The sequence below is a fragment of the Zalophus californianus genome, chromosome 7, assembly GCF_009762305.2.
Source record: "Zalophus californianus isolate mZalCal1 chromosome 7, mZalCal1.pri.v2, whole genome shotgun sequence".
In the NCBI taxonomy this organism is placed as follows: domain Eukaryota; kingdom Metazoa; phylum Chordata; class Mammalia; order Carnivora; family Otariidae; genus Zalophus; species Zalophus californianus.
The window spans coordinates 29,146,122-29,163,716 of NC_045601.1; the positions used below are offsets into that span (position 1 = coordinate 29,146,122).

Sequence of the window (17,595 nt, forward strand, 5' to 3'; positions counted from 1 at the left end):
CCTTGCCCCACAGTCAGACCTACTTCATTCATTCTGCTACTTCTGCTTTGCCCCAGTTCCCAAGATAGACCCCACTTTTACACATTGTGGATTAATGACATCCAAACCATCAACAAGGGGTTCAACAACACTTCACCCTTCTAGGTGGTCTTAGGTGTCAGTCCTTACAACTAGAAATTCTTTGTTCCTGAGCCTCAATTCCCACTTTGTGCCCCAGGCCTGACAGTTAGAGTGCTATCTTACTTCTGGATTTGACAGAGGCCCTATCTTGGAGATCCACCTCCCACGTTATCTTCCCCAGGACTTCCTTCCCTTGAAATTCACCTTGGTGGCTAAAACTGTTCATGCTTACAAACTTCCCTAAAGCTAATTGCTTGCCTTTGTGAATTTCTTAGTCCCTTTTCTGCAGAATTCTTAGAAAGATGACCCTGCCATATCGTATTTCACTCTGGACATGTATTACTTTCTCTATACCCTCTAAGATACTATATTCTGCTAAGTGACTTCCACAGTTTCCCATATTCCAAAGCTAGGTCTACCTTCCTCCATATCCCCTCTATGTTCATACCTTATTTGACTAACTAAGTTCTAGATCCCAGACTCTCAGGCTGTACTCAAGAAAGCTCCTTATGGCCATGTGCTGAGAAGAGAAAATAAAAAATGGTACACCTCTGAAATTCAACACTGAAGACATAATTTCTCTATGTTTCCCATTCAGGACAACTGCCAAATATTAGGGAATTGCTTTCTCTAATATAAATATAAAGATGTATTTGACCAGAGTGTCTTTTCTGGAGCTTACAACTATTTGCCAATGACTCCGGCTTCCACCAAGGAACTTCACTCCTGCTGCTAGGACTGGGGAAGATGTATTTCTGCTTCCTGAACTGGCCCTCAGATGTACATTACCAGAGAGACAGTGTTATAAAATACTGTTGTGTGTAGTTGACATAATGTAATTCCTTCCAACCATGTAATACATAAACCTGGAATTTATGATAAGGCCCGAGAACTTAACCAACATTCAAAATATTATTTCAGGGTGCCTTGGTAGCTCAGTCAGTTAAGCATCTGCCTTCAGCTCAGATCATGATCCCAGGGTCCTGGGATGGAGCCCCACATCAAGTTCCGTGCTCAGTGGGGAGTCTGCTTCCCTTCTTCCCCTCTCCCCGCTTGTGCTCTCTCTCAAAAATAAATAAGTAAATAAAAATTAAAAAAATAAAATATTATTTCAGTGGAGTATCATTTTGATTTCCAAATAACCAACTCAAAACTAACTTTTTGTGTATAACATTCATGATATGAGGCCCTTTCCAATTCTGCTTCATAAGTAGCCAAAATTATTTCTACAGTGATAGCTGTGTATGTATATTGTTGAAAATAATGTAATTAACCATTATAGGTGAAAGCAGGGGCCCCCATGTAAGCAGACCTGAGATGGTTAATTTGAATTTTGGTTTTTGTTATTAAGGCAAGCTATTTTGTAATCCATGTTAATCTTGATTCTGCCATGGGGGCAGAGACCATTATCATGGAGTAAAGGCTTTAGGTAATGAGGAAGAACATTCTGATTTAGCTTTCAGTTTGGAAAATGATGCTACTCAATAGTAATTATTATCCCTATTTCATAAATGAGAAAACTGAGAATAAAATAGAAATATCTGAAACAGAAACAAAAGGGACATAAGCTTAATGTTTCACTAATACCTTAATACTGAAGTATTTTTACTTTAATATATAGTGTAAAGCATTAAAAGAAGCAATTCAATTGAAGTTAAAATGCAAAAAGAAAAACAAAAACACAAAAAACCCAAACTATAATGGTACTAAAGGAAACCATAGGAGAGTCTTAATAATCTTGGAATGGGAAGACTAAAAATGACACAAACCCAGAAGATAAAAGAGGAAAAAATTGATGAATTGATGAATGAGGCCATATAACAAATATATTTTTTAAATTACTACATGATAAAAAGAGAAAGAGAAACATTAAAAAGTCAAAAAATAAATAACACACTGGGAATAAATTTCTGCCACTCACATTCCAGAAAAGAGCTAATTTCTTTAATCTCTAAAGAACTTCCATTAATTAGTAAGGAAAAAACAAAAAGACAAGTCCCATATAAAAGTAGGCAAAAATTAAGAATAGTTGACAGTAAAGTAAATGCAGATGGTTTTAAGCATATAAAAAGAGACCTAATCTCATTCACAAGAGAAATGGAAATTAAAACTACAACCACAGAGCATTTTGTACCTACCAAATTGCCAACTATCAGACAGGGGATAATTTACCGTATTGCCAAGGATTTGGAGAAGCAGGCACTCGTATGTTTATAGTGGGAACAAATTGGTAAAGCCCTTTTGTTTAGCTGTTACTTAGCAGAGGAACCTGAATCATGTAAGACATGTAATTTATAACTATTACCCTGGGGCCTAGCATAAATACACAAGTGAAGTAATACCCTTGATCAGTTTTCTCCAGCAATTTGGCTGTGAGGATCCATAAACTCTGGGTTTTTATTACAGATGAGACTGTTGTTTACAAAATGAGACATTAACCATAACTTTGTCCCAGCCCCAAGTCTACACCTTGTAAAGTTGGCCTATACATATGGTAGTTTTAAAACAGGTCCATAAATTCTCTAGTATCCTTTCTTTCAATGAGGCAAAGCTTAATTCCCCTCATTTTGAGTGTGGGCTGGACTTCGGGACTTGTTTCTAATGAATAGAATAGAAAATGTACCATCATTTCTAAGACTGGGTCACAAAATAAAGCATCTTTCTCTCATGGGTCATTCACTCTGGGAGAAGCCATGGGGTGAGGAACTAAGGCCTCCAGCCAACAGCCATATAAGTAAGCCATTTAGAAGTGAAGACTTCAGTACCGGCTGAGCCTTCAAACAACTACAGCCTCAGTAGACACCTTGATGGGAACTCTGTAGGAGAACCTGGGCCAGCACCACCCAGCTAAGCCATTCTTGCTTTCCTGACTCTTGGAGATTACGTGAGATGATAAATGTTTGTTTTAAGTGGCTAAATTTTGGGATACTTATAAGGCAGCAATGGATAGCTAATATGTATCTTCTGCCCTCCCCCCCCACCCCAACACTTCCCAGAGAAGAGATATGTCTTTAAGCTCACCACACAGTCACTGCTTGTTCTTCGGGGTTTGCTCCATCTCCAGGGACAATGAACTCACGTAGCCTCTAAAGCAAAAAGTTGGAGAAGAGGAAGAGGTCAAGAGAAGTGACGTAATCACTATAGGTTCTGGCAGAAGAGGAAAAAAATACACGAGAAAAAATATGTCAGAACTCTCCTTACACAATCCTCAAATTGCTACATAACTTTTCTTGGAACCTGCTGACTTGAACGTATCTAGTTGGTTTCTTTCAGGATACTTCCCACCTTTTACTTCCTCAATTTCATTCATCTTCCTCTTCCCAACACAGGTGGTATATATACAGTCTTAAATAAGAGCTGGAAATGTGGGAGGATTCAGGGCTTATATAACACTGCAACATCAACAAAGAAAAAGGATGCTAGCATAACTAGCTATTTTTTTCTAAACTGCATCCTTTTCATAAATATGTAAATTTTATTCCAATAAATTTCACCATACACATCCTGGGGGCCACAGTCAACAGGATATGTAGCATTCAACACTTCACCTTATAAGGCCTTCATATTCTCTCTTTCCCTCTCCCTTTCTCTCTCTGTCTCTCTTTCTATCTCTATCTTTGTTTCTCTCTCTCTCTCTCTCCCCTCCTCACACACACCCAGCCCACCCACCCCTACCCTGCGATTTGGTAGTATTAATTTTGAAAAATCCTTTGTCCCTCAATGGGACTGCACTTTTAAAAGATTATAAAAGTCTTTCCAAAGTTCAAAACTGAAAGAAATGTATTTCACACTGCTAAGGGCCATTCTGAAATACACATGAAAGCATGGAACTTGAAAATCATTCCCTTTGACACACACATCTCTGTGCCATTTTTTTCCAGTTTTCTTACTACTAGAAAAACAATGCTCCCCAGGCATAATTTCTGCTGAGACTCATACATCATAGTTTGTCCCTTGGTCCAGTTGTTCTTTCACCTGACAGAGGAAGGAAACTAACAATGTCATTCCTACCATTGTGAAGTTTGAAATCATACCTTACTGCCAATAGAGCCCCTATCCAGAGCACCAGAGATGAGGCTGCACCCATGTAGCCACCAAACTGCTACTCCCTTTCATCTACCATGCTTTTGGGGTTCTCACCTAGTTTCTATGTCTAAGATTCTATTTCACTTCCAAGACCATCGGTCTTGCTTTGAACTCTTACCTGCATGATTGGGAACTGATTCCATAAACCAAGAAGATTATGACTACTTCTCCATAACTGGCATTCTTCTCCTGGACATTCCCCCTCCTATCAGGCTGGTTCTAATGCTAATGCTTATTATGCTCTTGGGACATCCTGCTTTGAGGTGCAACACAGTAGAGACCCAGTCTCTGAGGTAATCCAGGGATCCTAACTCTCGAACCCCCTAAATCTGGGTTTCTCCCCACCTCATTTAGCTGGGAAACTCACTCATTCTTCACAGCCCAGCTTATGAATCATGCCCTTGTCTAATGCTTTTCTGACACTTCACACTCTGACCAGAGAGAATTGAACATTCCCTTTGCATCACCTTTGTGCCTGGTGTGTGCTTTTTAATACATGCATGCCTCCAATTTAGACAATGAGACTATTTCTTCAGGTCAAAGCTCACACCTTACTCTTGTTTGTAGCTATAGCAACAGAAACAATGGCTGGTACATAAAAAGTGTTCAAAAGGCATTTAGTGAAAGAACGCATGGATGAATGGATGGATGAGTGATGAGCAGGAAGAGTTTTTCATGGTTTCCCAAGGTAGCAGATACTTGCTAGGTTCTATATAAATGCCCTTTAAATATATAGTCTCAGCAAGAAGATAAGCAAACTGAGGTTCAGAGAGGTATAGTCACGTGTTTAAATTAACACATTAGTAAGTAGTAGAGTTGAAATAATTTGGACCTGGGTCTGTTTGACTACAAAGCCCATGGTCTTTTCACAGCACTACAGTTTTTTATTCTACTGAGTACATGGCAGAATGATATATTTAACAGGATATTTTAAAAGAGAAATATCCCAAGAAAAACAATTTAGAGAAATGGTTAATACTTAAACACCTTTGCTTCCTAAAGAAATGATTAATACTTAAACACCTTTGCTTCACATCTGTGCACACCAATAACCTACCAAACTATAAGGTGGCCTCTTAAAAGCTTACCTTTCAGGAAATTATACCTGAGAAATGACTGGTGTCTAGTTTTATCTCTCCCTATAAATTAGTATGGATATTATAAGCAAGCACACACAAGTTATTAGTTTTTAAAATCAGGTTTGTTTGTCTCAACACAAACTGGTAGAGTATAGGGCCATCAACAATGTATGCCTTGTGGACAGGAAGAAGCTGGGGAGAGAGTTACTAGTTTCCAAGGCTGCAGGGCTAAGCGCTGTGCTCTGGATCGACAGGATGTCACCTGAAGCCCAGTCTGAGAAGTAAGCCAGGGGACACCATTTTCTTCCAGATACAAAAGCCTTTTAGCTATAACAAGCTGGAAGGCCATGAAGTGGTCAGCTGCACTGCAATTTGTTTCCAAGATGACAAAGAGCAGAAAGTACAAACAGGGTAAGGCTGGAGACCTCAGTCAGAGGCATTGGGCGATCCCACTGTTGCTGAGAGCCTGAACTTGGTAGTGTAACTTCTTTGCTTGGAAGCCCTCAATCAAGCAGGACCTCTGAGGGTAGCTACAACTGTAATTTCAAACCACAAAAGAAAACAGAACTCTCTCAAAGTTTTATTTTGCTGAGGAAGTGGATGATTTAAATAAGTCTGTTTGACACATGCCTATCTGACTTCCCAGTTCCCTTAGGTTTCTTGCAAGTCAGCCATAAAGCTATTCCCCACTTGTTCTGACAGGATTTATGCATTCTACATCTGGTATTCAGCAAGCATATTTTTCTTCCTTTTTCATTGAACTTCTGCCCATACACACATACAGGGTCTCATTTTAATAGCGGGATTATTCCCTGTGTATTTAAATACACAGGAAACAGGAAATCATCTAAAAGAACACAGTGATCTCATGGTTATATCACTTTTCCCCACAAGCCCATTTGGAACCAGAGACAAAGACAAGATTCTGGGGCTTATAGCTTAAGAGTTTCTCAACCTGAGAGACTGATTGACCTTAAGTTCCCTCTTCTGGTTCTTAACAGAGTACAAATTAAGAAAATGAAATAGCACATTTATTCCAAGACACAGGAAAGAAAAGAATAATTCTTTTTTTTTTTTTCAAAGTAAATCTGTATTCAGTTCAAGGAAATTTAAGAAGGCACTCTCACATTTGGTTGGCTAACTAAAGGCAGGGTCAAAGGGTCTAGGGAAAGCCCTCTGCTGGGGAAGCAGGGAAGGTCCACAGACATTTAAACATAGCCCACAGTTAGCCATAGGTTCTCTCAAAGATGTATTTGGAATGTAGAAACTTGTAGTTATTGAGTACTAACATGTCTTGACCATGTCTTATTTAATCCTTACAAAAACCATATGAGGTAGGTATTATTATCTTCATTTTACTGATGAGAAAACTGAACCTGGACTCCTAAAAACTCAATGTACTGCAAAGGACAGCCTTTCTCCCAGTTAGAAAATCTCTCTATGGGATAAGTTTTCACAGGATGCTTCACACTGCAGCCTTGGGAAAGGGGATGAGAACATGATCTTGTTATAGCAAATAGGGAATGGGACTTCCCACACTTCATCTCCAACTCTACCAGATTAGGGACCAAAAGCGCTCAAAGTGATGGCTCTACAAAATGGCAGCTCTAGTTCTTTCTCCATCAAAGAACAAAGAAATTGGGTTCTGTATACTTTAATGTATTCTATTCTTTAAGCATTGGTATCTCTTTCTGGTACCTATGTCAACTCTCTGTTAACTTGAATGTTTGATTAATCTGAATATTTTATTCCCCAAACATGCCAGAAAATAAAACATTTGTGAAAGCAGGATGCCTTTGTTCAACTCCTCTAACAACTACCCTATTCCCAGTTCTTCAGGAATGCCAACCTTTTCCCTCACCTGTTTACATCAGCATTTTGCTATTTCCTACCCCCACTTCCTTTTCTGTGAATGTTCTTCTGATTCATGCATCTGAAATTATCACCATCAAATCTGATTCAAATCTTCCTCAAAGTCTCTATTATTGGCCCCATGTGGATTTTAACGCCTTAAACGTGCCCTATAACCTTGAAACTACATTACTTTTCACCTATTCTCAACACTTTGTAACTAATTTCTATAACATTCTTTGTTTCTCTAACCTTTGCAGAATGGAACAGCGTCACTTACTATTTTTGAATTTGATATAGGGTGTGCTTAAAGTCACATACATCCAGTGGAGAGCTAAAGCTGCCTTATGCCTGCTCTCAAGAGCCCATTGTATATATTATGCTGCATGTCTCTTCCCAACTTAGTTTTCAGTGATATAACGTTGGTATGGAACTTGGCCATTGTGGGAATATTTATATCATGGAAATTAGCAACAGATCAAAGCTATGTTTTCCTCCCTTAGAAAGCCACTTTACCAGCACAGTGTCCTTGCTATTCAAAGTGCAGTTCACAGACCAGCAGCATCGACATCACTTGGGAGCTTGTTAGAAATATGGGACTCAGCATCTCACCTCCTGCCTCCCAAATCAGATTTTTGCATTTTTAACAAGAGCCTTTGGTGATTTGTTTGCATATTAAAACGTGAAACAAGGAACTTCTAAAATCACCTTTTAAAATCTAGAATTGATTCATTTTACAAAGACTAGGCTCAATAACTTTATAACACTGATGGAAATCCACAGTGTAAAACTGTTTCAATTCTCAAACCACTTGCCAAGGGCTGAGATGTATGTGTCCTATTACATAGTTATTGCTGTGAAATTCTGAGTAATTTGTTTCTAAAAGTTTGAAATGGGAAATGTCCAGTAAGTAGCTGGGAGAAATCTGGATTTTTAATACTAAATTAAGGACACACCAAACTAATAAAGGATATTAAAAGGATTTTTGGACATGGGAACTGGCAAAGATTTGGGAAGAGGCATGGAGAATATCTTCTTCTTTGTACATGCAACTTTGATGAACTTATGGTGCCTAACATATGTATGAATCAAAGAAATTTTGAAACCATGAGCTAATATTAATAGAGGAGCTGTATCATCCTTTATAAATGGCTTCTCCAGTGCAATAGTAATAGAGTAAAAATCCTGGGTAAAATTCTGGGTAAAGCGAATAAGCCCAGAAGCATACATGAAACTTGCAATACCAAATTCCAATATATAGTGACATACGTTTCTGAAAAGCAACATCAGTTGAATATTTGTGAAAGAAGTCTAGATCATTGACAAAGTATGAACTTTAGGGTCAAGCTGCTTGAGTTTAATTCTAGTTCTGCCACTAATGAGCTGGAGGATCCTAGGAAAGTTTCTCTGTACCTCAGTTCCTTACCTGTAAAATAGTATTGTAAGAATATTACCTACCTCATTGCATCGGGCAGTTGTAACAAACACACCCATTGATCACTGTGGTTAAGCTTACTGACTCTGGAGCCAGAGTGGCTCATTTGAATCTTGGCCCTAACCCTAAGCGTGTGCTCTTGGGCAAGTTCCTTCATCTCTAAAATGGGGAAAGAGTAAATAACTCAATTTGTGTACACTGTTTGGAAGATCTCCTGACCAAAGTAAAGGCTACGTAAGTATATTACCAGGCAGTTCTATTGAATATATTTTTAGCGTTTTAATAATATCTATCATCATCAAACAAACCAGCTTGGGTTAGAGTTTAAAAAGATATATAAGTCCACATCTCTGCAGCTTCAGAATATCAGCTAAAACAAACAACACCCCACAATTTCAGAAGTGTTTTAGGTAAATATGTGAGAGTATTACACCTTAAGACACTGGTTCTCAGGGTTTAAGGGGAGTAGAATTTGCCACTCCAAAATATGTCTCTTGGCATAAGGATTGTTTTAAGCTGATTATTTTTAAGAAACAGCAGACATAGCAGAAGCTCTGAAAATGGGAGAAGTTACCCTTTTGTAAGAAATATTTACATTTATAACGGTGTCTCCTTCTCTGTACCAAAAGGATGACTCTAAATCTCTAGAAACTTATCAATGCAGAAAGCAACAACTTAAATCTCCATAAGAATATTACCCTTGCTTCTTGCCACCCCCCACCCCCCCAACCTTTCATAATTGGCCTTCTCCTCCCCTTACCCCCACCCACAAGCCCCAACATCTTTCTTCCGTCTTTAGCTAGAGATGTTTCAGAGATTATTCAGTTTTCTTGGCTACCTTCCATATATACAGAAGGTAGACATGTTATTAAACATTCATTTGTCTTTTCCTGTTAATGTCTTTTTTTTTTTTAGAGAGGAAGAGAGAGAGAGAGAGAGAAATGGGGGGGGAGGGAGAGAGAGAATCTTAAGCAGGCTCCATGCCCAGCATGGAGCCCACACAGGCTCCATCTCAGGACCCTGAGATCATGACCTGAATGGAAATCAAGAGTTGGTTGCTTAACCGACTGAGCCACCCAGGTGCCCCCTCCCAGGTGATTTTAATGTACAACCAGGATTGAGAACTACTGGTCCAAGGGCATGATTAAGTAGATGTAAGAAACCAGCATGTAGTACTTTGCGGGAAGCAGATTGACAAAATGGAATGGACTTCAAGTGGCTGTTATCTTTTTTATCACTAGGGTTGGCCTGCCAGCTCAGGAGGTCTGGTATCTTGATGAGGGTAAGCATACTCAAGGCCAATCAGCTTGGTTGGGGGGTGGGTACAGGAGAGGAGGTCACTACTTTTCATAGCCTGGACTCATCAAAGACTGATTTGACTTTAAAATCAATTAATCATTTACAATAGAACCATCTCTTCCCATAAGGAACACCTACTTGGGAAATGAAGTTAACATCACAAAACTGTTTGACAAGCCTATGAAATCAGAAAGGGTCCAAGAGCGTGGAGGTGGGGCATACCCTGAAGCAATAATAAACTAGATTCTTGATTCTAGACCAGTGGTTTTCAAACTTGGCTGGATGTTAGCATTACCTGGCCTGGGCCATACTACAGACCAACTAAGTCAGAATCCCTGGGGGTTAGACCCAGGCATCAGTATGTTTTTAAAACTTTCCAAATGATTCCAAAGGGCATCCAAATTTAAATATCCAGGAGATTATTATTCTTCCCACAATGCTTCCAAATTAGTTTTTTCAGTGCTTTAGTTTATCTGATAACTTTTAAATTTACATTAAAAGTAGTTAATTGAAAAATGAAGGGGAGGGAAATTGGGGGGGAGAGGAACCATGAGAGACTATGGACTCTGAGAAACAAACTGAGGGTTCTAGAGGGGAGGGGGGTGGGGTGATGTGTTAGCCTGGTGATGGGTATTAAAGAGGGCACGTACAGAATGGAGTACTGGGTGTTATATGCAAACAATGAATCATGGAACACTACATCAAAAACTAATGATGTAATGTATGGTGATTAACATAACATAATAAAATTTAAAAAATGCAAAAAAAAGTAGTTAATTGATATAGAAAATGTATTAATATGCTCTAATCCACCCCCATTCAAATATCTACAAGCTCCTTTTTTTATACAGATTCATCTAGATAATGAAAATGTAATTAATTATAGAATTTATATAATCCATTAACCATGGAAGTATTCCAAATATCAGAGTTGTGGGAAGTATTAGCTCATGCCTGATTTTTAGAAGACAGGAGTTATTTGAAGTTAATTTGCATTTATAGTATACATCTTATAAAACTACATAGAAAAAGTGAAGTAAATCACAAGGTTTTGTGATTCCTTTTAGGACACCATATTGTAACTACAAATGATCAGAGAATGGGCATGAACAATTAGCAATGCATCTTGTCACCTAATTAAAATGAAAATGCTCTTTCCTTTGAAGAATTGGAAGAGAGAAGAAAATGCCTGCATCTTTCTTATGTTCATTGCTAAGTGCAGTGAATTGAAAATAGTAGGTACTCAGTAAGGCTTTTAGAATGAAATTGCCTTAAAACCTTTTCTTCTAAGACTAAAGCAATATTGACAAAGCAGGTCTATCATTGTTACGACTTGGGTTTTACTCCTTGAACAGATCATGAATGTTCTATGTGCACATTATTTGAGTAATGTCAAGAATGAGCATTTGGAATCCAGTTTTAGAGTGCTCCATATGGTCCACAAAAGTACATTTCCTCTGCTCTACTTCAATACTATTGATTAAACTCTCAGAAAGTATCAGAAATCAGAAATACAAACCTCTAAGGATGCCTGGGTGGCTCAGTTGGTTAAGCATCATGAATTTGTCTGGCATTATCTAAGAACTAAATAAATGGCCTTCATGAGCACTGATCTTCAACTACAAGTAAATAAATAAACAAACAAATAAATAAATAACATGATAAATAGATTTTAGGTATGTTATACTTATTACATTATATTCTGTTATATCTTATATCTCATATAAAAATATAGTTTTAAATGTTAATAACATTTTTTCAACTTAACATACCTAAAGTAGTATCATCTTAATCACATTCAATATAAAAATTGAGATATTTTACATCCTTTTTTTGTACTAATTCTTTGAAATCTAGTGCATATCAACAAAGCCCAGCCATTTTTCTTTGGACCCTCAACTCTATGGTCAACTCATCTTTGACAAAGCAGGAAAGAATGTCCAATGGAGAAAAGACAGTCTCTTCAACAAATGGTGTTGGGAAAATTGGACAGCCACATGCAGAAGAATGAAACTGGACCATTTCCTTACACCACACACAAAAATAGACTCAAAATGGTTGAAAGACCTAAATGTGAGACAGGAGTCCATCAAAATCCTAACACAGGCAACAACCTCTTCGACTTCAGCTGCAACAACTTCTTCTTAGAAACATCACCAAAGGCAAGGGAAGCAAGGGCAAAAATGAACTATTGGGACCTCATCAAGATAAAAAGCTTTTGCACAGCAAAAGAAACAGTCCACAAAACTAAAAGACAACTGACAGAATGGGAGAAGATATTTGCAAATGACATATCAGATAAAGGGCTAGCATCCAAAACCTATAAAGAACTTATCAAACTCAACACCCAAAGAACAAATGATCCAATCAAGAAATGGCCAGAAGACATGAACAGACATTTTTCCAAAGAAGACCTCCAAATGGCCAACAGACACATGAAAAAGTGTTCAATATTGCTCGGCATCAATCCAAATCAAAACCTCAATGGGATACCACCTCACACCAGTCAGAATGGCTAAAATTAACAAGTCAGGAGACGACAGATGTTGGCAGGGATGCAGAGAAAGGGGAACCCTCCTACACTGTTGGTGGGAATGCGAGCTGTGCAGCCACTCTGGAAAACAGTATGGAGGTTCCTCAAAAAGTTGAAAATAGAGCTACTCTACAACCCAGCAATTACACTACTGGGTATTTACCCCAAAGATACAAATGTAGGGATCCAAAGGAGTACATGCACCCCATTGTTTATAGCAGCAGTGTCCACAACAACCAAAATATGTAAAGAGCCAAGATGTCCATCAACAGATGAATGGATAAAGAAGAGGTGGTATATATATACAATGGAATATTATGCAGCCATCAAAAGGAATGAACTCTTGCCTTTTGCAATGACATGGATAGAACTGGAGGGTATTAAGCTGAGTGAAATAAGTCAATCAGAGAAAGACATGTATCATATGATCTCACTGATATGAGGAATTCTTAATCTCAGGAAACAAACTGAGATTCGTTGGAGTGGTAGGGGGTAGGAGGAATAGGGTGGCTGGGTGATAGACATTGGGGAGGGTATGTGCTATGGTGAGTGCTGTGAATTGTGTAAGACTGTTGAATCACAGACCTGTACCTCTGAAACAAATAATACATAGTATGTTAAAAAAAGAAGAAGAAGAAGAAGAAGATAACAGGAAGGGAAAAATAAAGGGGGGGAAATCGGAGGGGGAGATGAACCATGAGAGACTATGGACTCTGAGAAACAAACTGAGGGTTCCAGAGGGGAGGGGGGGTGGGGGGATGGGTTAGCCTGGTGATGGATATTAAAGAGGGCACGTACTGAATGGAGCACTGGGTGTTATATGCAAACGATGAATCATGGAACACTACATCAAAAACTAATGATGTAGGGCGCCTGGGGGGCTCAGTCGTTAAGCGTCTGCCTTCAGCTCAGGTCATGATCCCAGAGTCCTGGGATCAAGTCCCACATCGGGCTCCCTGCTAGACGGGAAGTCTGCTTCTCCCTCTCCCACTCCCCCTGCTTGTGTTCCCTCTCTCGCTGTATCTCTCTGTCAAATAAAGAAATAAAATCTTAAAAAAAAAACTAATGATGTAATGTATGGTGATTAACATAACAATAAAAAAGATTTATTTACTTATTTTAAGATTTTTTAAAAATTTCTTTACTTGAGAGAGAGCGTGCATGCACGAGCAAGGGGAGGGGCAGAGGGAGAGGGAGAGAGAATCTCCAGCAGGCTCCACACACAGGTTCTAACTGTGAGAGTCAGGCCTGTATGCACAGAGGGCCCTGAATGTAACTCCTTCCTTTAGAGACCCACATTAGGAATGTGGATCAGGGCAGAAATCAAATAAGTCCTGGGATACTATCTGCTGCCTTAGTAATAGTGGAGAAACTGGACCCAATCCAACTGCCCAAGACTTTTTAAGACTCTATTTTTCATAGTAAAGTTAAGATGAAGGTACAGAGATTTCCCATACACCTCTTGCTCCCATAGCTGCAGAACTTCCCCCATTATCACCATCCCCCACTGGAGTGATACATTTGTTATAATTGATAAACCTACATTGACACCTTTTTATTACTCAAAGGCCATAATTTACAGTATGGTTCACTCTTAGTATTGTACATTCTATAGGTTTGGACAACTGTATAATGACATGTTTCTACTGTTATGGTATCGTACAGTATTTTCACTGCCCTAAAAATTATCTGTGCTCTGGCTATTCATTCCTACCCCACTCACATCTCCACCCCTGGCAGCTACTGAACTTTTTACTATCTCCACAGTTTTGCCTTTTCCAGAAGGTCATATCATTGGAATCATATAGTATATAGCCTTTCCAGCTTGGAAATGAACTCTTAGCAATACTCATTTAAGTTTCCTCCATGTCTTGTCACGGCTTGATACTTCATTTCTTTTTAGCTGAATAATATTTCATTGTCCGGATATACCAGTTTATTTACCCATTCACCTACTGAAGGATATTGTGGCTGCTTCCAAGTTTTGGCAATTATGAAGAAAGCTTCTATAAACATCCATCTCAGGTTTTTGTTTTGGATGCAAGTTTTCAACTCCTTTGGGTAAATACCAAGGAGGGTGATTTTTGGAACTTATGGTAAGAGTATGTTTAGTGTTGTAAGAAACTGCCAAACTGTCTTCCAAAGCGGCTGTGTGGTAAACATATATATTCAATAAAATATAATGCATCAGGCTCATCCAAAGCAATTACATTCAGAATCTCAGGGCAGGAAGGGAGGGTAGAAAGTGAAAACCCAGAAATCTGTACTTTTATAAGCTTCCTAAGGTAAGTCCAGTTTATCAAAAGTTAAGAAATTTTGTTAAAATGTGGTATCCTGCTTATTTTAAATAAGAGTTTGAATAGAGCATTATGGCACCAACATCCTTAATTTTCCATCATCATCTCATATTTGTATTCAGAGGGATCAGAAAGTTGCTTCTTCCCTTAATACACATTAGAAAGGCCTATATTTTCCATTTGGAGTAGAATTATAAATAACAGCAACAGAAAGCTGGAAGGAAGCTTAAAATAGCAAAGAGTTCACCTCATCCCCCACCATCCAATCTTGAGGAGTACAGGTGAAAAAAATTTAAGGACCTCTAGAGAATCTTTCAAAAGTTTTTCCAGTAATATATTCTGTAGCTAAGATAATTTAATTTTTAAAAGTCTACTTATGTTAACCTCATTTCTTTTTTTCTTATCCAAAAATTCTCTAAGTTTAAAATATTGTTTTAAACAAATATAAAATCCAATATCTAAGCCTTTATTGAAAACAGGGAAAGAGAGCATTGACCATATCCTTCCCTTAAATAAATCTGCTCTAAATATTAAAATATAAGCTTTTCAGAAGCCATAGTTTCCAAACTTCATTTCTTTGCCAGTCAGTATTAAAGCATACACTCTTGAAGGGAAAAAATTGCAAGCAGGGGCTCCAGGCACACAGCATAATTTGTGGCTTGCCCCCAGAGAGCCAACAAGAGGATCTATCTAGGCTTGCAAGAAGACAAGTTGGATTAGAGTGTGGGGTGAAGAAAGCATAAAGTACACAGGTATGATGGGCAAGCTAATGATGGATTTTGGAGTCATTAGTTTTGAATTTACATTTAATCCACATTAGATATGTCCACTTTCAGACAGTAGCTAAGACCCATCTTTTTAAACCCAAGATTAATGGTGATAATGGAGTTTTCAGAGAGGCTTAGAAGGAAATTTATAATCAAACCATGACACAAAAGGAAGGAGTTGAGTTTAGATGGCAACAAGTGGTAATGAGATAACCAACACTGCCATTTTCTCCTCTAAACTCAATAAAATATAAATGCTCCAAGAGAACCCTAAATGAATATGTCTTCTAAGGTAGTGACATGGATAGAAGGCCGGTAGGAATTCCAGAATAGTTGAAGATTATTTTGTGACATGGGTAAGTTAATGAACCCTTCTATATCTCAGTTTTTTCCATTGTCAAATGGAAGATTATAATTATCGTGACATCATAGGGTTATTTAGGTATTAAATGAGAGATTTGTTAAGTATAAGAATATAGCTTGACATAAGGCAATTATAAAATAAATGTTAGCTATTATTTTTATTGATGTGTTATTATCCAATAAGTTATAAAAATTACGCTGGAACTAAAATATTGTACCATGGGGGGCGGAGCAAGATGGTGGAAGAGTAGGAGACCTGGATTTCATCTGGTCGCAGGAGTTCAGCTGGATAGGGATCAAAACCATTCTGAACACCTACGAACTCAACAGGAGATCGAAGAAAAGAAGAGCAACAACTCTTTGAACAGAAAAGCAACCACTTTCTGGAAGGTAGGACATGCGGAGAAGTGAATCCCAGTCGATATTGGGAAGGATAGACGGCAGGGGAGGGGGCCTCCGTCCGCTGCTTCTGGCAAGTGATAGAGCCGCGGAGCACAAAATCTGAACTGTTAGAAGTTGGCTCCGCTGAGGGCCGTCGCTCCAGTGGCTAAGCGGGGGGTGGAACCCTCACGGGACAGTGTGGACTCAGGACCCTTGGGGTCACAGAAACACTGGAGGTGCCTGAGTGCAGCAGAGCTCCCAGGTATTGGAGCGGGGAAGCCGGCTGCAGAGATGGAGCCAAGGCGCGGGCTCTCAGCTCAGGGTTGCTATAAACTGTGATTGGTGACACAGTCGGGCCACTGCTCCTCCAGCAGGGACCCAACAAGCGGCAGATCCGGGAAGACTCCCCTCCGTCCCCCGGGAGGAGCGGCGCGGGAGCGCACTGCAGGGATCTGCTGGGTTTGGAGACTCCACACGGGTCGGGTGCCAGAGATAGAAACGCTCGGTCACAGGCCGGGTTAGCATGGAGTACGGCCGGAGACCGGGGAGACAGGAGTGACTGACTGCTTTTCTCTGGGGGTGCACTGAGGAGTGGGGCCCCGAGTTCTCGGCTCCTCCGGGGCAGAGATTGGGAGGCCACCATTTTCACTCTCGTCCTCCAAAGCTGTACCGAAAGCTTGCAGGGAACAAAAGCTCCCGAGAACAAACCCGAGCAGCTTGCTTAGCCCGGACTGGCAAGGGCTGGGCAATTCCGCCTCTGGCAAAGTCATTTGGGAACCACGGCAACAGGCCCCTCCCCCATAAGATCAGCCCGAACAGCCAGCCAAGACCAAGTTTACCCATCAATGAGAACGGGAGAACTCCAGCGCTAGGGGAATACTGCACATAGAATTCATGGCTTTTTTACCATGATTCATTAGTCTTTCAAAGTTAATTTTTTAACTGTTTTTTTAAATTAATTTTTCTTTTTCCCTTTCTCAACCAACATCTTATCAATCCCTTTTATAAAAAAAAAACATTTTTATTTTTCATTTTTAGAATCTATTCTATCCCTTCATAGTAGTTACCCTTATTTTTCGCATATACATATAAGTTGTTCTCTCTTTAAAATTTTGAGATACAGTTTCATCTAACATATCAAAATATACCCTAAATCTCTAGTGTATGGCTTTGTTCTAGTCTCCAGCCTGATCACATTCTCTCCCCTTTTTTTTTCCTTTCTTTCTTTCTTTTTTAATCCTCTTCATTCCTTTCTCAAGCACCTTATCAATTCCTTTCTTAAAATTTTTAATAATTTTAATCTTTACAGTCATATTCCATCCCTTCATTGTATCAACCCTTATTTTGTAAATATATAAGTCTTTCTTTCTTTAAAATTTTAGGA

General features: G+C 39.1%; 1 protein-coding gene across 1 annotated transcript in view; it reads right to left on the reverse strand.

Annotated features, from left to right (window-relative positions):
* Positions 1-17,595, reverse strand: part of LOC113927850 — a 217,552-nt gene that overhangs the window by 64,407 nt on the left and 135,550 nt on the right. Inside the window, exon 4 of the mRNA XM_027604027.2 lies at positions 3,142-3,206. Within this exon, the coding sequence (XP_027459828.2) occupies positions 3,142-3,206 (65 nt within the window). The remainder of the gene's footprint in view (positions 1-3,141; positions 3,207-17,595) is intronic.